The 22,591-nt window shown below is 37.6% G+C and overlaps 1 protein-coding gene across 1 annotated transcript in view; it reads left to right on the forward strand.

Moving 5' to 3' along the window:
* LOC150085744 (uncharacterized) overlaps window positions 1-22,591 on the forward strand; it is a 381,725-nt gene that overhangs the window by 16,077 nt on the left and 343,057 nt on the right. Inside the window, exon 2 of the mRNA XM_090373469.1 lies at window positions 4,712-4,846. Within this exon, the coding sequence (XP_090229595.1) occupies window positions 4,712-4,846 (135 nt within the window). The remainder of the gene's footprint in view (window positions 1-4,711; window positions 4,847-22,591) is intronic.

A 22,591-nucleotide genomic window follows, 5' to 3' on the forward strand; every position in this document is an offset into this window, starting at 1 on the left:
TAGTTTAAAAATAATATTATATGAGCATTGTAAACGGGTTGCAAGGAAGGCCCATGGTGTCCTATCGATGATCTATCGAACTTTTGCAAGTAGAGATAGGGACGTGATAATCCCATTATATAAAGCTTTTGTTAGACCACACTTGGAATACTGTGTTCAAGTATGGAGACTGCACCTAAAGAAAGACATCAAGCTTCTTGAAAGGGTGCAAAGACTGGTAACTTGCCTGGTGAGATCGGCAAAAGGGCATCCTTATGAAGAAAGACTTCAAATATGTGGCATTTATTGGAAACTAGACACCTTAGAGGAGATTTGATTGAGGTGTTTTAAGTCTCTGAGAGGCATCAGTAAAATGAATGAAGATGAAATTTTCAAGATTATAAATGATGCTAGAACTAGGGGGTATAAATTAAAGTTATGGGGGGGAGATGTTTAGATTGGACTGCAGGAAGTTTTATTTTAGCTATCAAGTTATAAATTACTGGAATAAGTTGCCTACATGGGTGGTAGAGACTGACAGTTTGGGGAAATTCAAAGGACGTCTGGATAGTACCTTCGGGTGAGGGAAACGCATAGGATGATATGTGTAATTTCCTTTCCTTATATTAATAATTAGTTTTTTTTATTTTCAATTGTTTTATTCATTTTTTTTTTTTTTTTGGCTGGTGCAACATAAGCCATAGGCTTCCTTGCACCACGCGGCCATTACTAATACTAATAAATAAAGAAGATCTACATAATGTGTTATATGAAAGAAACCTAATACATATGGGTCTATGCAGAGATGACGTCACTGATGAGGTGAAAATATGTTTTTCTAATGAAACAAACAGAAAAATGGAATTAACTGGATCTTGGAAATATCCTGTAGAGTTAAAAGTTTCTTGATAAACAAACACGGATCTTTATTGGATTGATGTCCTACAGGTATAAGGAATTTAATTTAGTTACTATTTGTTATAATTGTTAGAGGTATGGGCACACACTTCTAAGACATGTAGAAGTGATAGGCTGGTTTGACAGATCATAATTTTAAATTCTATAAAAATAAAAACAAACCTCAGTGTTGTTCCAATTGTAGTGTGAAAAATAGGTCTGCTGCTCATTCGGTTAGAGATAAGGAGTGTCCTGAATACATATTTGGACTGAAAGTTACTAAGGAAAGAACATATTCTGCACTTCATGGTAATGAGCAGTAGCACTCTTACCCATAGAAATAATATGTATGGTGAACTCAAGGTTCTCCAAATTAATGCGTAGCATGCAAGATCTGTAGCAGATGAACTAAGATTGGTTTATGAACATGAAAGGATTGACATTGTTTGTGTTCAGGAATATTATATTATATGGTCAGCTAACTGGATATCCCAACTCTATTAGAATTGTCTCAAAGAACTGTGACAAACTAAGGGCTGCTATACTAATTTTCAGCTCTGATCTGGTTGTGACCAGAATTGATTCCTTATGTACATCAGATGCAGTCTGTGTTGATATTGAAGCTAGTTGGGGACAGTTTACTGTCACCCTGATGCGGACCTTCACTGCTCTCTTAGCTATTTGGAAGATGCATTATTCAGACTGAAAGGCAGAAAAGTGATTATCTTATTTATTTATTTTTTTTTATGAATATCTGGATTCAAATGCTAAAAATCTTTTATGGCATTCTAGATTTATGGATGCCAGAGGCAGGTTATTGGAAAAGCTGATATCCTCATCTAAACTTGAGATCATTAATAAGCCTGGTAATGAACCAACTCTTTGGACTATGGCGCCTCCATAGCCAGGTGGGCAGGAGCAGCAGTGCGTAGCATACGCTTCTTGATTAGATTGGGGTTCGAGCCCATGACCACCAAATAAGGAGGATGCGGAAAGGTCATGGAATGACCACCGCATATCCCTGGAGCAATATGGCCTTAGTTGCTAATACTCCTAAAAACCAAAAAATAACAAATAAATAACTTTGGACTATTAATGGTAAATCTAACATAGATTTACCATTAATAGTACTGCCTTCAATAGTACTATTGGCTACTTCAATAGCCAATAGTACTGCCTTCAATTTCATACTAATTGGCAAGTTAAACCAGTTTGGATTAACAGCAATCACAGAGCGATTACTTTCAACTGAGGCGTGCTAGAAGTAGATTTTTTGAGCCTCATTCATTACAACTTCGAAGATTTGCGATTAAGCATGCTGACTGGGGTAAGTTCGACATATTTGTTAGGTCAGTTTTTGGTTAAATGTCATTAGCTGAGTTGGATAGGATTAATGCATTTGATTTGGTTCACATATTACAACAGAAGTTATTTTATGCCTTGAGGGAGTCAATGAAATTAAACCAAAATAAACTTGCTCTAGTGCAATGGTGGTCCTCTGATTTTACTGATCTCTGGAAGGAGGTCAACAGTATGCATAAATTCCAACATCAGAAATTGTGGGATAATAAAGAATCTACTGCTGGGTTGAAAACTGAGTATCAATTAATCAAAAGAAAATAGTATATTTTCTTTTGATCAATATATTAAAATATTAAACAGTATAAAATATACTGTTTAATAGCTAAAAGGAAATTTGATGCATGGAAAAGCTTAGTGCAAACAGCTGGTAATGAGGATCCATGGGGTATTGTTTATAAGTTGTGTTTGCACAAATTAAGGCCATCCTGAGATGTGATAAGTTCTATGTGTGGTGGAGACTGAAACTTGCTTGCAGTATTAATGTTATATATATATATTTTTTTTTGTATTAGTTGTTGGCGCATTGGCTTCTGTGGCCATAATGCACCTCCCAAAGTTTTTGCATTTTCTACTCTGATCCAAGCCTCAGGCGGGATTCGAACCTGCAACCTTTGGGTTGCCAGGCAGGCACTTTACCCACCCGGCTAGAACGGTCGGCTTATTAATGTTATACTTGATCACCTATTCCAGTGGTTCCCAAACTACTGATATCTATGGACTCTTTCAAAAATCAAAAAAAATCTTTTGTTAAATTTATTAGAGATTCAAATGCAAAATATGTTCTTGGCATTTTCGTTGATTTTGAAGGGGCTCTTGGGACAGTGTATTATTGATGCTTTGCCTCACAAAATGCACCCATCAGCTTTATAGCATCATAGTGGATTATTTTAAGGAAAGATCTCTTACGGTTAAGTCTAGTTGTAATTCGATAACTAGATCTGCTATTTGAGGATGTCTACAGGGATCTGTTTTTGGGCCACTAATGTGGAAATTGATACTAGAGTAGAGTATTGGTTACGGAAGGAATATGGTCATGATCGTATGATTGCATATGCAGATGACCTGGTAATATTAGTTGAAGTCTGTTCATGGCTAAAGGAGTACCTATCTGTTCGTAGAGAACCTCATGTGCTGATTGGTTGTGAAAGTTTAAAGTCCATTAAGAATATTAAATATCTTGAGTCTTCATTGACAGAAGTCTTAGATTTGACACCATATCAATTTTTTATCTGCAAAGGTTGCAAAATTTGTTAACGTGATAGCAAGAATTACCAAAAATGATTGGGCTATTAGAGGTAGGGCACTGTCTCTTCTTTATGGCTGTGTTTTCCTTCCTATTGTTTCTTATGGTATCTCAGCTTGGATAGATTGTGTCAATTTTAAAAAATATATAAGAAATCTGTATTCCATTCAGAGGATGATGCTCCTAAAGATGACTCTAGTTTGTAGAACTGTCTCCACTGATGCACTACATATTGTCACAAGGAAAATGCCAATTGACCTTTTTCTGATTTACAGAGTAATAACTTTCAATATTTGGTGTGGAACTCCTTTTATTATTTGTGATCTTGAGTTGCATTTGACTAATGATTGTAAGAATGAGGCCTAGCGAATCTTAGATATCTTAATGACTCTTTGGAATCATAAAAAATGGGCTAACTCAAATAAAGGTGAAATAACTTGTAGGTTCTTTCCCTCTGTTGTTGATGTTCCACCAGAAAAATGGTTTGTGCCTAATCTACAAACTATGTTTTTATTAACCAGACATGGCTCATTTTTTGCAAAGCTGACTCAGTTGGGTGTTTTGGAAAGGTTGCAGTGTCACTGCCTGGCTCTGGAGACACGGAGTCATGTTTTATATTATTGTTATGAGTACTTGAATCTCAGAAATGAATTTTTATTTGCTAGTCCTAATCTTACTCACCTGACTTGAGGGTGATGAGGCTCAATTAATTAAGACTGAGGAAGATTTTCAGGCTTTTCAAAAATTTTCCAAGAAATTATTCCAGAGAAGATTAGTGCTACTTGAACTTGAGGAAAGAACAGTAGAAGGCTTATAGACTATTGACATGAGTTCTGGTTAACTGTTAAAGATGCTGAAATAAACAGTATAATTGACCTGGTAGTTAATGATCATTGTGTTCCTTTGTAAAAAGGCTAATCTTATTGGAATTTATGTAGTTACTTGTGAGCATATTATTATTTGTCTTCATCTCACGTTGATTTTGTAAGATCAGTGGCTCCTTGCATCACATTTGGTCTTGCCACAGGACAAGCAGATGGCTCATTGTGCCATCTGCTTGTCCTGTGGTTCCTTGTGCCGCAATTTATATTTCTGCATATCATATGAATCTGTATATTATCTGTATATCATGAATCTGTATATAATATATATGTATATAGCAGAGTTGCCAGTTTCTGGCTAAGGGCCACTTGCTAATGAAAATGAAAATGTACCTTTTGTGTTTTTTAGATTTTTCAGCACCATGTTTAGTTTCAGAGAACTGTACATTCATTATTGGAAATATTTGGTGTGATCCAGAAACAGGGCAGTGTGCTTGTGCTAATGGAAGTGTCCTCATTCATGTCAGACCTGAATGTGCTCCATGTAAGTATGGAATCTAGATGTTTTGAAATACAGGTTTTTTGTTTTTTTTTTCTTTAATTCATCATATTATTTCTTTTCTTTGGAGTTCTACTAGCTTTAAATTTTTTGTAACAACAAAATCATTACTTTGTAGATAAAGGCTTGGAGATTTGGTTGAATACTCTCCAGCTGATGTGAAGAAAATAGTGGCATACATTTATCAATAAAGTGTCTATTGTTAAGGAATACTACAAAAGTGGGAATTCATTTGTTTCTGCTCGAAGAAGAAGATACCCACAACACTTCAGCCTCCAGATGGATTAACAAATGAATCAGATCAGTTTGAGAGAACAAGCAGAATTTTAGATGAAAGGAAAGGTCATACAAGCTGACCATCATTAACAATTGCTAGCGAGGGTTGATGGAATCTTGCTGCAAAGCCGAAGGAAGAGTTTGCATTAACTTTCATAACAAATGAGGATATCTTACAGCACAGTAAGGAAGAATTATTCTTCTCTTGCAGACAATAACTTGTCTGCACATATTTACAAAATTCAGCACAGCCAGCAACTAACACCAAATGCAAAAGAACCGTGCAATCAGTTTGCTAAGGAATTTAGAGTGAGTACTGGATGTTATAAACAAAGTTTGGTTTTCTGACAAAACGTGCTTTCATTATGAATGCCGAGCAGTACATATACTGTTTGCTAATAGGTAAATTTTTACTGTCCACCTGACCATCCAAAGGAGAAGGGCAGTATTAGAAATGTTACTAAGAGCATTTCTAAAGAAAACTATGGTGAATAATGAGCCAACTAGTAACAATGTTATGTTAGGTTTAATGAATATTTGGCTGAACTGTGACCTTTAAGTTCACCACCTGGGTAGCCTAAATAGTGGCTGGCCAGTTTAATACAAAAATTTAATCATTAAGGAAATTCGAAGTGTAGAAAGAAAACAAGTTAGTTACTGCAAGCAGTATCGTTACATTTCAGATATGTTAGCTTCTTATTTCTTAAATTAATCGGTTTTTTTACTTTACCTGATTAAAAGAATTAAAAAGTAAATAACTAATAGTGTATTAACTGTGATTAACGTGATAATCAAATAGTATTAATTCACAATTTGTTTAAAATAATAACAAAAAAAAAAAAAACCCAACAAGGAAGGTAATGACTTGCTTTTATGCATGATCTGAGAACCAACAACATTTCATTTCTTTGCCTCCAATATATTGTCCATTCATTCCTGTAACCGGGGCATGGCAACATATGATATACAATGATTCAGCCACAATATATGATATTAGTATTAGTAATGGCAATACAGTGCAAGGAAGCCTAAGGCTTATGCTACACCAGCAAAAAAAAAAAAAAGTAAAATAAAATAAATAAATAATAAAAGAAAAGTAAATAAACAACCTATGCATTTTCTTCCTCCTGTAGGTAATCCAGGAGGATTATCTAACCATAGGTAGACAATGGGGCTTAGAGGGGAACAGACATTCTGTGTGTTATCAGACACTCAGTCTAAAGCACTGATAGATCCAATATCTTTCTATTTCAGAAGATTTAGGAGAAGTCCGGTTGGCCTGCCTCCCTAAAATCCACTCATGCACACCTTCTCGATGGTAAGCCCTGTTATGTCACTTAGTTGGTAACGAACGTGTAGAGTGGTTCTCTTCAAGATGCCTGGTCAGCGTGAAGAGGAAAAGAGCAAACCCTCCAGCACCTGACAGCACAACGAAACAAATTGCCCTCAGTCCCCAGCGGCTTTTGCTCCCCCCTCTTACAGCAGTGAGAGGATCAGAGTGGAAGCAGAGGGCGCTAAGAATCTCTGGGTACGATCAGGCTGCCATAGACGGAAACTGAACTTGGCCTGTTACAACATAGGATCGCTCATCGGTGAAGACAGTATACTAGAGCTGGAGGTGCCTCCATACTCAGGTGGGCAGGAGCAGCAGTGCGTAGCACCCGCTTCTTTGATTATACCGGGCTTCGAGCCCGTGACCACCAAATACGGAGGATGCGGAAAGGTCAGGGAATGACCACCGCATATCCCTGGAGCAATATGGCCTTAGTTATATGGCTTAAAAACCAAATAACAACAACTAGAGCTGGAAAAGGAATTAGAAAATGTAAATTAGAATGTCATCGGTTTGGCTGAAACAAGAAGAAGAAATTACTATGTATATAAAGTGCTTAGCATCATAATACACAGCCATTTCTGAATAAACAGAAAATTTTTAAGGTGGCATCGTTTTAGGTTATATCTCATATTGTGAATGCCTTCACAACGAGTTGCCATGATATTGCACTACTTCGAATAAGTAACGCTTCACCTAAGGAGAAGACTAGTGTTACTTATTCACTAGTGTTACTTATTCACTAGAAGAAGAAATGAATCACTTATAAGTTTATCAAGTGGAAATCTGCAGCACACCAATGGAAACAGTGAAGGAGTAAAGGTGGAGTTGGCTTTCTGGTCCATAAAGATATAAAAAACAACAATTTGAAATTCAAAAGTTCATCACCAAGGCTGTCAAGACTACTACTACTCAGGATTTCTAAGAGGTATAAGCTAAAGGTTATAATGCTTTATGCACCAACATCGAGCCATGATGATGAAGAGGTTGAAGAAATGTACACCGAAATTGAGAGTCTTCTAGATGAATAGAAAACTCACTACATTATCATTATGGAGGACTTCAATGCTAAGGTTGGAAAGAGAAAAAACAGCACAGAAAGGGGAACTATAGGAAATTTTGGAATTGGTGAAAGAAATGAAAGAGGTGAAAGACTTGTGGAATTTGCAGAATTTCGAGGAATGTCAGTAATGAACACTTTTTCAAGAATGGATTAATAACTAATGAAATCGACTTCATCCTCACTAACAGAAGATATATCGTGAATGGTGTTACTGTCCTGAACAAGGTAAATGTTGGAAGTGATCACAGAATGGTAAGATTCACACTTGATTTAGATGTAAGAACAGAAAGGAAAAAACTGACTCGAGTAAATAATACAAAGGTCTTTGAGATAACAGAAGAGGAAGAAAAGGAATGTGTACTGGAACTCAAGAACAAGTTTGAACTTCTGCAGACTGTTCAGGACCAAGATATCGACGAGGAGTATTACAGCTTTCTGAAAGTGATAAAGCCCAAGAAATCTATAGGTAAAAAGAAATTCAAAGAAGAAAAAATCAGTCAAGAAACACTTGGAATGATGAACCAAAGATGACAAATGAAGAGCAAGAAAAACACTGACAGGGAGAAAATAGAGTATACTGAGTTATGCAAAGCCATGAGAAAGAGACTCAGAGAGGGCATAAGAAAATTTAACACAAGAAAAGTAGAACAAGCATTAAGGGAAAACAATGGATTTAAATCAGCAGTCATGAGCAGTAATATAGAAAGACAAATGATACTGAAACTGAAGAATAGCGATGGTGTACTTATGAATAGCAGAGAAGGCATAATTCAAATAGCAGAAGACTACTATAAAGAGTTATACAAGGAGCGAGGGAATGATGCCAGTAGTGGGGAAGATGGATCGCAAATTAATAACACATACAACATACCCAATATCCTTCCTGATGAGGTAGAACATGCATTGAAGAAAATGAAGAATCAGAAAGCTCCAAGGGAAAATGAAGTTACTGTAGAATTGTTAAAATTGGGAGGAAGAGACATGACACAAAAACTGGGAAGACTTCACAAAATACATTAGAAAAGATGTGGCACCTAAGGAGTGGAATAATGCAATCATAGTTTTGCTGCATAAGAAAGAAGATAAATCAGAAATTGGAAATTGTAGACCAATTAGCTTGTTATCCCATATCTAGAAGTTGTTCACAAGGGTCATTACCAACAGATTAGAAAGAATACTTGATGAGAATCAACCGAAAGAGCAAGCTGGCTTTAGGACAGGATTCTCAACTATGGATCACCTTCACGTAATGTCACAGCTAATGGAGAAGGCAAATGAATATAAAACACCATTATGCCTGGCATTTGTGGATTATGAAAAGGCATTTGACTCCATACAGCATAAGGCAATGTTTTGGGCACTGGAAAGACAAGGCATAGATACCCCATATATTATGATTTTGAAGAAAATATAAGAGAATACTACTTCCTTTATTAGACTAGACTAGACAAAGACAGTAGCAAATTTAAAATCGATAAAGGAGTTCGACAAGGAGACACAATATTTCCAAAGTTGTTTACTGCTGCCCTTGAGGAAGCTTTCAGAAGATTAGACTGGAGGGATATAATGATTGAAGGAGCAGTAATTGACAAGGTGGAGTCATATACTTATCTTTTTTTTTTTTTTTTATGAGAACCCCAAACACGAGAGGTATTAGAACCTATAGTACTTAGTACCGTGCTTGGGTTGGAGGTTGAGAAGACGAAAGAAGATATATGTTGACATTGGACTTGAACTTCTGTAGATTGTAATTTTCAAGAAATATGTATGAAGGAAGGTTGTTCCAGAAAACGGCAGTTGAATGAATAAATGTGGAAGATGAAAAGTTGGTTCTGTGGGTTTGAAGTTGGACAGTAAATAAGATGTTGGCTGGTGGCGGCACGTGTTCGGACTTTTGAAAGAGAGAGCGGGAATTATAGAAGCCAATTCAGAAGAAGTATCTGTAGAAGAGCCATGAGAAAGCTATGAGTCTATGAGAAAGCTATGAGTCTATGAGAAAGCAAGTGGAGAGACTCTGTTAGAGATGAATCATTAATTAACCTAACTGCCCTCTTCTGAATGGAATCAAGAAGACTGAGAGAAGTTTTGGGGGCACCACCCCAGATGTGGGAACAATATTCCATGGCAGGGCGGATTTGCGATTTATACAGAGTTATCAGCTGTTTGGAAGAAAAGTAACGCCGAGAGCGAAAGAGAAAACCAAGTTTTTTAGATGCAGAGGAAGCAATATTTCTAATGTGCTTGTGACAAGAGAGATTAGAAGTCAGGGTAATCCCCAAAAGAGATATATCATTTTGCCTAGAAATCGGAGTGTCACTAAAGATAAGCATAGGAGCAGAAGAATCCTTTTTGCGAGATATAAGACAAGACTGAGTTTTAGAAGGGTTGAAATCAACTAAGTTGTCTTTGCCCCACTGGAGAATTACCTGAAGATCGGCATTTAAGGAATCGGTAGCAGATTTTCGAGAAGTTGAAGCTGATTGAGCAGGACAAGGTTTCTCAAAATGGAAAGTGGAATGCAATGTGCTGTCATCGGCAAAACTATGGATAGGATTTCCAGTCAATGGAAGAAGGTCATTAATATACAAGAGGAAAAGAGTGGGGGAAAGAACTGAACCTTGGGGGACACCGGCATTACTGGAGAAGTTAGAAGACAGAGAGCCATCTACCATCACCCTCAGTGAGCGATCAGAGAGAAAACTGGATAACCAATTACTAAAAGCAGTTGGCAAACCATAAGATTGAAGCTTGTTTAGAAGACCTTTATGCCAAACACGATCAAAAGCCTTTGAGATGTCAAGAGCAAATACTTGTGTTTCACCGAACCTTTCCATTTAATTAGTCCATAAATGGGTAACATAAGTCAGAATATCACCAATGGATCGACACTGACGGAATCCATACTGGCGATCGTTGATCAGATGGAAGGTTTCTAGGTAGTTTAAGAGTTGGCGGTTAATTGATTTCTCCATTACTTTAGAAAGAGTAGAAGTAATTGCAATGGGACGATAATTGGATGGGAGGGATTTGTCACCCTTTTTAGGAACTGGCTGGATATGAGCAAATTTCCAAGCAGAAGGAAAAACACCTTTGGAATAAGAAAGTGAAAAAAGGCGGCAAAGAATAGGATAAGTTCAGGAGCACAGGTTTTGAGAACAAGTGGAGAAATACCATCAGGACCCGGAGCTTTCTTAGCATCAAGATTCATTAAATCCTTCTCTTTCTGATATCCTTTTCACGGAAGACCACAGGAGGTATTGAGCGTGTTGGGAATAGTGGGAGGTGTTTTACCAAGATCATTAATACATGAGCTGGAAGAAAAATGGGATGCTAGCAGGTCAGCTTTATCCTTGGCTGAAGTGACAACAGAACCATCTGGTTTGGAGCAGAGATGGGCAAAAGTTGCGGCCAATAGCTTTGGCAAGAGACCAGAATGCTCGGCTACCATTAGAACGAGAAGCAAGTTTTCTACTCTTAACCTGTTCAAACTCTAGTTTGGACTGATTAATAACTGCTTTACAATTGTTGCGAGCTTTGGTGTAGGCAGAAAATGAAACTGAAGAATTAGAAACAAGCCAATTACGATATGCAAAATTCTTCTCTTGAACAGCCTTACCACATTTATTGGAAAACCAAGGTTTAGATAAAGGACGAGATTTTAAAGTGGAGTGTGGGATAAAAGATTCCATTCCTGCAAGAATAATTCCACTGACACGATCTCAGCAAACGTTGACATCAGAAGTTTTGAAACAGTAATCCGACCAAGGAAAAGAAGAAAAGAAGTCTCGTAGGTCATCCCATTTTGCATTCTTGTAATGCCAAACAACACGAGGTTGGGAATAGCCATGGGATAATGGTTCCATTGGAGAAGAGACAATCACCAAGTTGTTATCTGAAGTGCCTAAAGGACCTCTCACTTCGAGCGTGTACTTAGAAGGGTTGTTTGTGAGAAAAAAAAATCAAGCGTATTTTCTGTATGATTAGGATTGTTCGGTATTCTTGTAGGTAAACTAACAATCTGTGCTAGGTCATTAGTAATTGCAGAAGCTTCACCATCTCGACTTGCTGGGTCGGTGTGACTAGAAAACGGAAGCCAGCTGGAGTTGTGAACATTAAAATCACCAAGGAAAATTACTTCACTGTTTGGAAAATTGGACTGGAGAAAGTCAAGTTGCAAAGAGAGGAAGTCAAAGAGCTCCAAGTGATTAGTGGAGTTGGGAGAACGGTACAGACAACAGATGAATTTGACACAATGAGGTAGAGAGATTTTAAACCAGAGAAGATCAAAGAGAGGAGATTCCACATTGCCAAGTCTCTGACAGGGAATATCAGAACGGACATATGCACAAGTACCACCTTTGAGGCGAAAGGAATCATACAGCGAATAATTTGGGCATCTGAGATGAGCTGTAGTTGAATCAACCGATAACAGAGATTCCGTCAGAAAAAGTACATGGGGTTTGGCAGACTGCAAGTGGAAATGGACATCGTTGAAATTAGAAGTGAGACCACGTATATTTGTGAAATGAATTAGGAAGTGCTTAGGAGGTTTAGATCTTTTCGCAAAGCTTGTTCAATTAGTTTGACAATTCATGGTGTATTCAGTAGTAAGGAAAAGTGGGTGGGACATGCTGTATGAAGTAATGAGATTTTTGGATATGGCGTACACGTGGTAAGAATATACCCAGATCCTTGACACAACGTGGCCTCGACTATGCATACACACTACTCGGACTCCCTCCAGTCACTATCTTGCAGAGTAGAGGTAGCAAGATTATACACTAGCTGATCCGGAAGCCTCCTAAAGAGTTACCAACAGGTTCGGTCCGGTCCGGCGTACTAACTAGCGGCAGGCCTGCGAACACCATTTTCGAGCTGTACCCTCGAAATGTAAGGAATATTGGATCTCGCCACGATGTTCATCATAACCTCAAAAGTCATCAATCATACTGCATGATGGAAGAGATGGGGAAAGAGTTGACCGGAACTTAGCTCTAGAGACTAAACATGGGTTCCACCACTTCAAGCCTCCAATAAGCAAAGTGGTGGTATTGCTCCGGTTGATGAGAGTCATCTACCACCTAGTACTGCCTGGTAACATAGAGGGGTGGCGATTCCTCCCTGTAGTGTGGGCGCCACACCTCGACCCCTGTTTACGTTGGTTCACACCTGTGTGGTCACCCGCCATGTACTTGTGCATGGAGGTTATATCCAGGATTACTAACAATCCCACCATCGTGAAGGGGCAAGCAGAGAATTTGGCTGTTACAGACCATCCGGACTTCTCGGAAATTGGGTCCACTTGACTTGAGTTTCACCCAAATATCAGTTCCATCAGCGTTTTAGACTCCCAGGTAGCAAGTACAGCTTGTCTGGCATATCTGAGAGAATGTCTGTGACAACCTCAAGGACCAAGTCATCTGGGACAAGTCAAGAGAAGAATAAATTTTGGATGGATAAGGAAATATAGTGACATACTGAGGAGTAACATCCCAATTTGTCTGAAAAGTAAAATAATGAACCAATGTATACTCCCCACCATGACTTATGGAAGTGAAACTTGGGCACTCACCAAAAGAATGGAAGAGAAGCTGAAAAGAATGGAATGAATTATATTGGGAATGAGACTGTTAGATAAGAAGAGACACATGGATTAGTCAGCAAACTCAAGTAAAGGACATTCTTATCAAAACTAAAGAACTAAAATGGTCTTGGGTAGGACACATAGCTCGAAGACACGATGACAGATGGACTAAGAAAATAACAGAATGGTACCCAAGAGGAGCTAAGAGAAAACCTGGAAGACAACAACAGAGATGGACAGATGAAATTCATGAGTTTGTGGGTAGTAAATGGATTGCCACTGCACAAAACAGAAGGAAGTGGAAAGTTGCTGGAGAGGCCTTCATCCTGCAGTGTATTGAAAATGGCTGATGATGAGGTAGGTAATCCATCTGACCTTTGAATTTTCTCCAACTGTCAGCCTCAACCACTCATGTAGGTGACTTATTCCAGTAATTTATAACTCGCTGGCTAAAATAAAACATCCTGCAATCCAGTCTAAACATCTCCCCCCTTAACTTGAATAAATGGCTCCTAGGTCTAGAATCATTTATAAATGGGAAATTTTCGTCCTCATGTACAGTCGGTCCTCGTATAACACGTGTTTGCATTACATGAATTCGATCATACACGATTTATAAATAGGGGAACGTTATCTTATATAACACGAACCGAATTCGCTTATACACGATTCGCCTTTGTGTTTACAAGAAATGGCAGTCTAACGCGGAATCACCCCAACTGAGCGCAACACGATAGGAATGAAGAAGATTCTGAAAATGTATTTATATGTTTTATATCAGTGAAGGGGAAACACATTTCACCATAATAACGTAAAAACCAACACAATTCCAGCTATCGATATAATCGCAAATGCAATTAGATGCAGTTTACTACCAGTTTATAACAGGTTCCACTAGCAGAAACGCAACTGCAAATTGTTTTTATTGTTTTATGGTAGTAACCTCCAAAAATGTGCTTTAGTAAAATGCAAGGTGTTAATGTATCTCGGCCTTTAGGGTGTTATTTATTCAGTTGCTACACGCGCGCAGCTTTGTTTATGTGTATCAAGCGTGCCTCCTCGTTTTGTAATTGTGCTTTATTCCCTAAAAATAGTAAAATACTTAAATGGTGTGAAAAGGAAGCGTCCTGGCTAAGACACTGCAGATTCAGAGAGAAAAAAAAAAAGCAATATCGATAAACAGAGGCGGACTGGATCAAAAATTCTTACCCGGGAAAATTTATAGTGGCCTCATACTACGGTTTATGGCCAAATCACACCGGCCTCCGGCCCACCGTGGTTTCCCCCGTAAGGCTTATGGCCAGTCCGCTTCTGTCGATAGAGAAAAAATATGAAATTGTGAAACGCTTTGAGCGAAATGAAAGACCATGTGATTTTGCACGTGCTACAGACCTAAATTCGGCAATGCCGAGAATTACAAAGAACGCGGAGAAAATAAAAACAACTTTCATAGCGGGAACAACTCAAAGTGTAATTAAAATCCATTAGATTAAGACACACAGAATTGGAAGAGATGGAACGGCTGTCATCTCTTTGGATAGAAAATCAGACAAAAAGCAAGTTTGCTTACGATAGAAGCAAAAGCATTAGCAATATTTTATTACGATTTACGTATTATAATTTATACAGTACTTACGTATTATAAAATACGTAAGTATTTTATTACGACTATTTTATTTAATATAATAATTTTTTTACGAATAAAATACGTATTTTATTCGTAAAAAATACTTTTTTAGTATTAAAAAATACTAAAAATACTTTATTATAATATAATATTTTTATTACATATTTTAATCGTTATAAAATACGTAAGTATTTTATAACGATTAAAATTACCCGATTATTTATTGTGTTTGGTAATGTTTTGGTTCCAAATGTGTGTTCAATCTTGGGTGGTCGGCACCTAACCCTACTTTTCCCATAGGGCCTGTTGTTTATATTGCACGATTTTGCATTGCACGAGGATTTCTAGGAACGCAACTATCGTGCTATACGAGGACAGACTGTATTTTACTTTTGCCTCTCAGAGCCTTAAACACCTCCATCAAGTCTCCTCTGAGGTGCCTAGTTTCTAAGCTGTGCAGCCCACATATTTGAAGTCTGTACCGAAAGGATAGACAGGATGGGAAGGGAGGAGGGGTTAGGCTATTAGTTAAGAAACACATAAAATCCAAGGAAGTGAAGCCAGTTGACATCGCTGGACAGTGCAGTGTTGAGTCAGTTTGGTGTGACATAAGCATTGGGAGATCAAAATTGAGAGTAGGAGTGTGCTATAGGCCTAATGACTCTGATGAGTATAATAAGAAACTGTACAGGTAAATAGAGTGGGCCAGTAAATCAGAGAGTCTTATAATGGGAGATTTTAATTTCCCAGATATTGACTGGAATTTGTGGGTTGGTCGCTCACACACTAGCAAGGCTTTTGTGGATTTATTGGATGATTGTTTTCTACATTAGCATGTTTGGGAGGCAACTAAAGGGAGTAATACTCTTGATCTGATTATCAGTAGTGATTCTTCATGCATTAAGAATCTGCAGATAAAGGAACCACTAGGTGGCAGTGATCACAGTGTGCTGAAGTGGGATTTACTGAAAGAGATACCTACCATCAGGGGTAAAGGGAAGGGTTTTTGCTTTTATAAAGGCGACTACGATAGTCTGAGACAGTTTTTAAATTCTATACAGTGGGATCAAGTGATGATGATGTTACCAACAGCAAATTCAGAATGGGAAACATTCAAAGAACTTATCTTGGAAGCTACTAGGCTTTACATACCTACTAAGAAATATTGTTTAAGGTTTAGGTCTAAATGGATGTCAGATGAACTAATAAGACATATGGCAGAGAAGAAAAATGCATGGGATACATATAAATTAACATGTGACATAGAAGCCTATGATAGATATAAGCTGATCTGTAACCAAGTTACAAAGGAGGTTAGGCAGGCGAAGGCAGATTACGAGAAATCTTAATCAAGGCAAGGGATGCAAAGAAAAACAGCAAAGAGTTCTTTACTTATGTAAAATCTAGAAGGAAGGGGATGAATCAGATTGGTCCACTTGATATCTATGGGTCAACTGTTGTTGATGATCCTGCTCAGGTAGCTAACAAATTAAATGAATATTTTGCATCGACATTCACACATGAGGAGTTATTCAGCGAGGGAAATGCCAGAGGTGTATTCAACTCTGGCAGTAAGCTAGAGAATCTTGTAATAACTGAGAGTAAAGTAGAGGAGAAATTGTTGAAGATAAATACAAGAAAGGCACCTGGGGTGGATGGGATCTATCCAGTTATATTAAAGGAGGCAGCAAAGGAAGTAAGCAAACCCTTAGCCATAATTATGAGAGATTCCTTAGACTCAGGGGAAGTATTAAATGATATCTGAAATAATATCTGTAAATAAATGATATCTGAAAATTGGAAGAATATACGTGATAATCGGAATAATTAATACGTACTGTAATATGTACATGCTAACTAGTTGACATTTCTGTTCACTGACATTTGTGGGTGAGGGTTAAAATTTAAAACAGTAAAAAGATAAGCAATCAATAACAAAGAACATGGCACACACAAATTGCAAGTAACATGATATGCGCAAGTGAGAACGGAGTAACGAGTTACAAAGCTTTAAAAATAGGAATGAAGAGAAGATCTGAAAATTAATTTTTTTATATGATTGAAGTTTTAATGGAAGTGTAAACACATTTCACCATAATAACCCACAGAATTCCAGCTATCGGTATTATCGCAAATTCAGTAAGATCGAGTTTACTGGCAGTTTATGATAGATTTCACTAACAGAAAAGCCCAATAAACGTGTGAATGCTAATTGCTTTATGGTTGTGACCTCCAGAATTTCGACTGAACCACATGGTACCGTCAAAGACAATCGTAGGGTAATCTCCAGTGCTGCGGTCTCCTACCCCAATTAAACGGCATGCTGTCTCAATTAAGCGAAGTAAACCCTGGCTATTTTCTCGATTGGTATCTGTTTTTTAAGATTTTCCCCAAATAAATGGCTGCCCCAATTAACACCAGTGGCCCAAATAGCCGCAATCCACTGTATATGTATAAAATAAATTAGAATGATGATTAAAAAATAAAAATAATTCCAGCAGCATGGAAAGACAGAAGAGCAAAAATGGTCAAAATTAAAGAAAACAATTAAACCAACAGGGAGGAAAGAGACGGGTAACAAGAGTAAAAATATTACAGCAGAAACTCTCCAATATAATTTAGAAAATCTAAATAGAAAGAAAATCAGTTAAATTTTGAATGCCAATTAAATGAAATTTGATAGTGCCCCTTCTGACGGGCACCAAGTCCAAATTTATGTGAAATATTACCAGCAGAGACGTAAACCAACTACAATAAAATAAAACAAAAATAAACCAAAAAAAAACTGACCATTACGTCCCATCTCAACAGAGGACCACTCGAAACTACAAGAAATGGGAGGTCCTCCCATTTTTGTAACCCCACACAGAACATTAAACACCTCAAAAGGGGTCATTTCAGAATGGGATTTCCTTAATGTTCCTGATGAAGAAATTGCTGAAGAACTTAAGACACAACAGGTCATCAGTGCCAAAAGAATAATGACCAAACAATAATGGTGTCTACACCTTCCTGAAATGTTATCCTTACTTTCAACACTCCGAATCTTCCTGCATCAGTTAAAGCTGACTACCTTTCCTGTAAGATCTGTCCATATATTCCAAATCCTCTCAGTTGCTTTAAATGCCAGAAGTATGGTCATTCTCAAACAGCATGTCAAGATAAGGCCATTTGCCCCATGTGTTGCTCACCAGACCGCTCACAAACTGAATGTGCAGCAGCAGCAGCAGCGCCAAAGTGTCCCAACTGCTAGGGTGCTCACCTTGTATATTTCAGAACTTGTGAATTATGGAAAATGGGAAAGAAAATACTGAAGTACAAAGTGGGGAAAAATGTCTCATACCAAAAAGGAAGAAAACAGATATTAAACGTGATGCCATCCAAATCCTATTCTGATGCAGTCAAAGACACTGAAGAGTTCTCAACACAGACCAATATTAAGATTCCTCCTAAAATATCTTTCTCAATAGGCCAGATCATTCCTCACAAATGATGAGATATTGACAGCAACAAAGATTTAAGAATACATCAAATTCTGCTAATACAAAGCCAACTGAACAGCACCAAGACAATGCTCCCAAATCAGGAACTTTAACTAAGGAAAATAATTCAGATCCTACTCAGAATAAACTAACTGATTGAAGTATGGAAATTGACGAGAAGTTGGATGATGAAGACACAGTTCTCCTACTACATGCAAAAGATGAAGTGAATATTGCTTGTCCAGTATTTTCAAAATGGAGAAATATAAACAGGATTGAGGGAAAACAAAGCAGTCAGACCAATCCACCTAACCTAAACTCAGACAACGCAGAAAATCATTCAATGGAATTGTAGAGGCTTAAGAAGCAGTCTAAATGAATTAAAATATTTAATGCCCCAGCACAATTCTGCAAGCATTTGTCTACAGGAAACATATTTATCATCAAGTTATACTTCCCACTTCTCAAGATTTACACTATATAGATGGGACAGATGTTCTGAATCTCCAGCAAGAGGAGGAGTAGCAATTTTAGTTCGTAGAAGCATACCATCCAAATGTAACCAGCTTTGCACCGCTCTAGAAGCAGTAGCCATTCACATTGTTCTTGGCATTACTTTCACTCTTGTCTCTATTTATATTCCACCAAACGTTTTATGTTCCACTGCAGAACTTGATGATTTACTAAAACAACTGCCCCAACCTGTATGCCTTCTTGGCGATCTAAATGCCTATCATCCTTTGTGGGGTTCCACGAACATGGATCAGAGAGGGCAGATAATCGAAACCGTACTTGACAACCATCGCTTAATATTGCTGAATACTGTGTACACACAGTACACAGTATTCAGCAATATTTCACCTGCCTACAGGATCAAGTTCCACTCTTGAAGTGTCCATATATTCCTCATCCATTTATCCTAGTCTTGATTAGACAGTATAAACTGATCTTCACAACAGTGACCACTATCCTATCCTATAATTGTCAAAATACAGACGGATACAGTGCTTCTAGCCAACAAATTATGTGGAATTTTCATCTAGTGAACTGGGAAATGTTTTCTGAAATAATTCAATTTGATAGTCACTTTGACCTTCACTACATCTATTAATAATGCCACTAGGCATATAGTAGGAGAACTACTTGGAGCTACTGCTATCATCATCATCATCATCAGCTATTTTCAATCCACTGCAGGATGAAGGCCTCTCCAGCAACTTTCCAGTTCCTTCTGTTTTGAGCACTGGCCATCCATTTACTACTCAAAAACTCATGAATTTCATCTATCCATCTCCGCCTTTGTCTTCCAGGTTTTCTTCTAGCTCCTCTTGGGTACCATTCTGTTATTTTCTTAGTCCATCTGTCATCATGTCTTCGAGCTATGTGTCCTGCCCAAGACCATTTTAGTTCTTTAGTTTTGATAAGAATGTCCTTTACTTGAGTTTGCTGCCTAATCCATGTGATTCTCTTCTTATCTAACATTCTAATTCCCAATATAATTCGTTCCATTCTTCGCTGTGTAGTTCTTAGCTTCTCTTCCATTCTTTTGGTGAGTGCCCAAGTTTCACTTCCATAAGTCATGGTGGGGAGTATACATTGATTCATTATTTTACGTTTCAGACAAACTGGGATATTGCTCTTCAGTATGTGACTATATTTCCTGAATGCTATCCATCCAAAATTTATTCTTCTCTTGACTTCCAGCCATTTATCATTATTACAGCTAATAACTTGTCCCAGATAAGTATATGACTCCACCTTTTCAATTACTGCTCCTTCAATCATTATTTCCCTTTCCGTGGCATACTTGTTCATCATTACTTTTGTTTTAGCCATATTCATCTTTAGTCCAAAATCCTTACTAACTGTGCATAACTGATTAAGATTTTCCTCTAATTCTTTGGGATCGTGGCTTATGACCACAATGTCATCTGCAAATCGTAAATGGTTTAGGTACTCTCCGTTCACATTGACTCCTTTCTGAGACCAGTCTAATCTTCTGAAAGCTTCCTCAAGGGCAGCAGTAAACAGCTTCGGAGATATTGTGTCTCCTTGTCGAACTCCTTTCTCGATTTTAAATTTGCTACTGTCTTTGTCTAGTCTAATAAAGGATGTAGCACTCTCATATATTTTCTTCAAAATCATAATATATGGAGTATCTATGCCTTGTCTTTCCAGTGCCCGAAACATTGCCTTATGCTGTATGGAGTCAAATGCCTTTTCATAATCCACAAATGCCAGGCATAATGGTGTTTTATATTCATTTGCTTTCTCCATTAGCTGTGATATTACGTGAAGGTGATCCATAGTTGAGAATCCTGTCCTAAAGCCAGCTTGCTCTTTCGGTTGATTCTCATCAAGTATTCTTTCTAATCTCTTAGTAATGACCCTTGTGAACAACTTGTAGATATGGGATAACAAGCTAATTGGTCTATAATTTCCAATTTCTGATTTATCTCCTTTCTTATGCAGCAAAACTATGATTGCATTATTCCACTGCTTAAGCATCACACCTTTTCTAATGCACTTTGTGAAGAGCCTTGCCAGTTTTTGTGTTATGTCTCTTCCTCCCAATTTTAACAACTCTACAGTAACTTCATCTTCCCCCGGGGCTTTCCGATTCTTCATTTTCTTCAATGCATGTTCTACCTCATCAGGAAGAATATCGGGTATGTCGTATGTGTTGCTACCTTGCAATCCATCTTCCCCACTTCTGGTATCATTCCCTTGCTCCTTGTATAATTCTCTATAGTAGTCTTCTGCTATTTGAATTATGCCTTCTCTGCTGTTTATAAGTACACCATTGCTATTCTTCAGTTTCAGTATCATTTGTCTTTCTGTATTACTGCTCATGGCTGCTGATTTAAATCCTTTGTTTTCCCTTAATGCTTGTTCTACTTTTCTTGTGTTAAATCTTCTTATGTCCTCTCTGAGTCTCTTTCTAATGGCTTTGCATAACTCAGTATATTCAATTTTCTCCCTGGCAGTGTTTTTCTTGCTCTTCATTTGTCGTCTTTGGTTCATCATGACAAGTGTTTCTTGACTAATTTTTTCTTCTTTGGATTTCTGTTTCCCTATAGGTTTCCCTATAGGCAATACCAAAAGCAAACATTACCAAACAAAGATATAATGGTTGGTGGTCAAGTGATTGCTTTCTTGCTAAAAGAAAGCAAAATGAAGCTTGGAACATTTTTCACCAAACTGCTACAATGGAGAATCAACTATAATCAACTAGAATCAACCTAATCAACTATAAACGTCTGAAAGCTGAAGCACGCTGAATTCGAATAAAAGCAAAACAGGATGTGTGGATTCGATTCACTTCTGCTATCTGCAGAAACACTGACCCCAGAATAATGTGGAGAAAGATCTGTATCCTCAGTGGAAAGTACCAACAAACATTGGCCCCAAATCCTGTCTTGGAAAGGAATGGATATTTCTTCTCTGACTGATATTGCAGAGGCATTATCTGAAACATTCGCTACCACTTTCGCTTTCTCTTATGATGACTCATTTAGATGCACAAAAATGTCCATGAAAAAGTATAAAATTAGTTTCAGTACAAACCAATCATATCCTGATAACCTTCCGTTCACTATTACCGAACTCACTGAAGCTCTCCAGAATTCTTAAAATGGTTCTGCTGGACCAGATGGCATTTATTACATAATGCTTCGCCACTCCAACTCAAAATCTACACTATTAAAATTTTACAACAGAATTTTTGAAGAGAATGTTTACCCTGATACATGGCATCAGTCAATAGTGGTACCCATAGCAAAACCTGGGAAAGATACTACCTCCCTCCAACAGTTATTGTCCTTTGACTAGCTGTTTAGGAAAGATAATAGAAAAGATGGTTCACAGGAGACTTGTCTGGATTATTGAAGCTCAAGATGCCATGATGCCACACCAATTTGGTTTCTGCCATAACAGATTAACAATTGATGTCCACATTAAAGTAGAAGCTCACACTCGAAATGCTTTTATTAAAACACAATATATGGTAATGTTGATATTACCAAAGCATTTGACACCACCTGGAGATACGGAATCCTTCAAGACCTAAACAACCTTGGACTGAGAGGTAACCTGCCTCGTTTCATTCAGAATTTTCTCCCTCTCAGGATCTTTCAAGTATGATTCCAGAATAAGCTGTCCATAATTCACACACAAGAAGAAGGAATACCTCAAGGATCAATTTTAAGCGCCACACTTTTTGTTTACATACCAGTGGTATTATTCAAGACATCCCAGCTACTGTGGAAATTTATATGTATGCAGAAGATCTTGCCATTTCCTGTCAATCATCAAGCATGGCTACCATTGAAAGACAACTACAACTAGCAGTAACTAAAATTGAAA

This window comes from Mastigoproctus giganteus, chromosome 5 (genome assembly GCF_048544385.1).
Source record: "Mastigoproctus giganteus isolate SK-2022 chromosome 5, ASM4854438v1, whole genome shotgun sequence".
Taxonomy (NCBI): Eukaryota; Metazoa; Arthropoda; class Arachnida; order Uropygi; family Thelyphonidae; genus Mastigoproctus; species Mastigoproctus giganteus.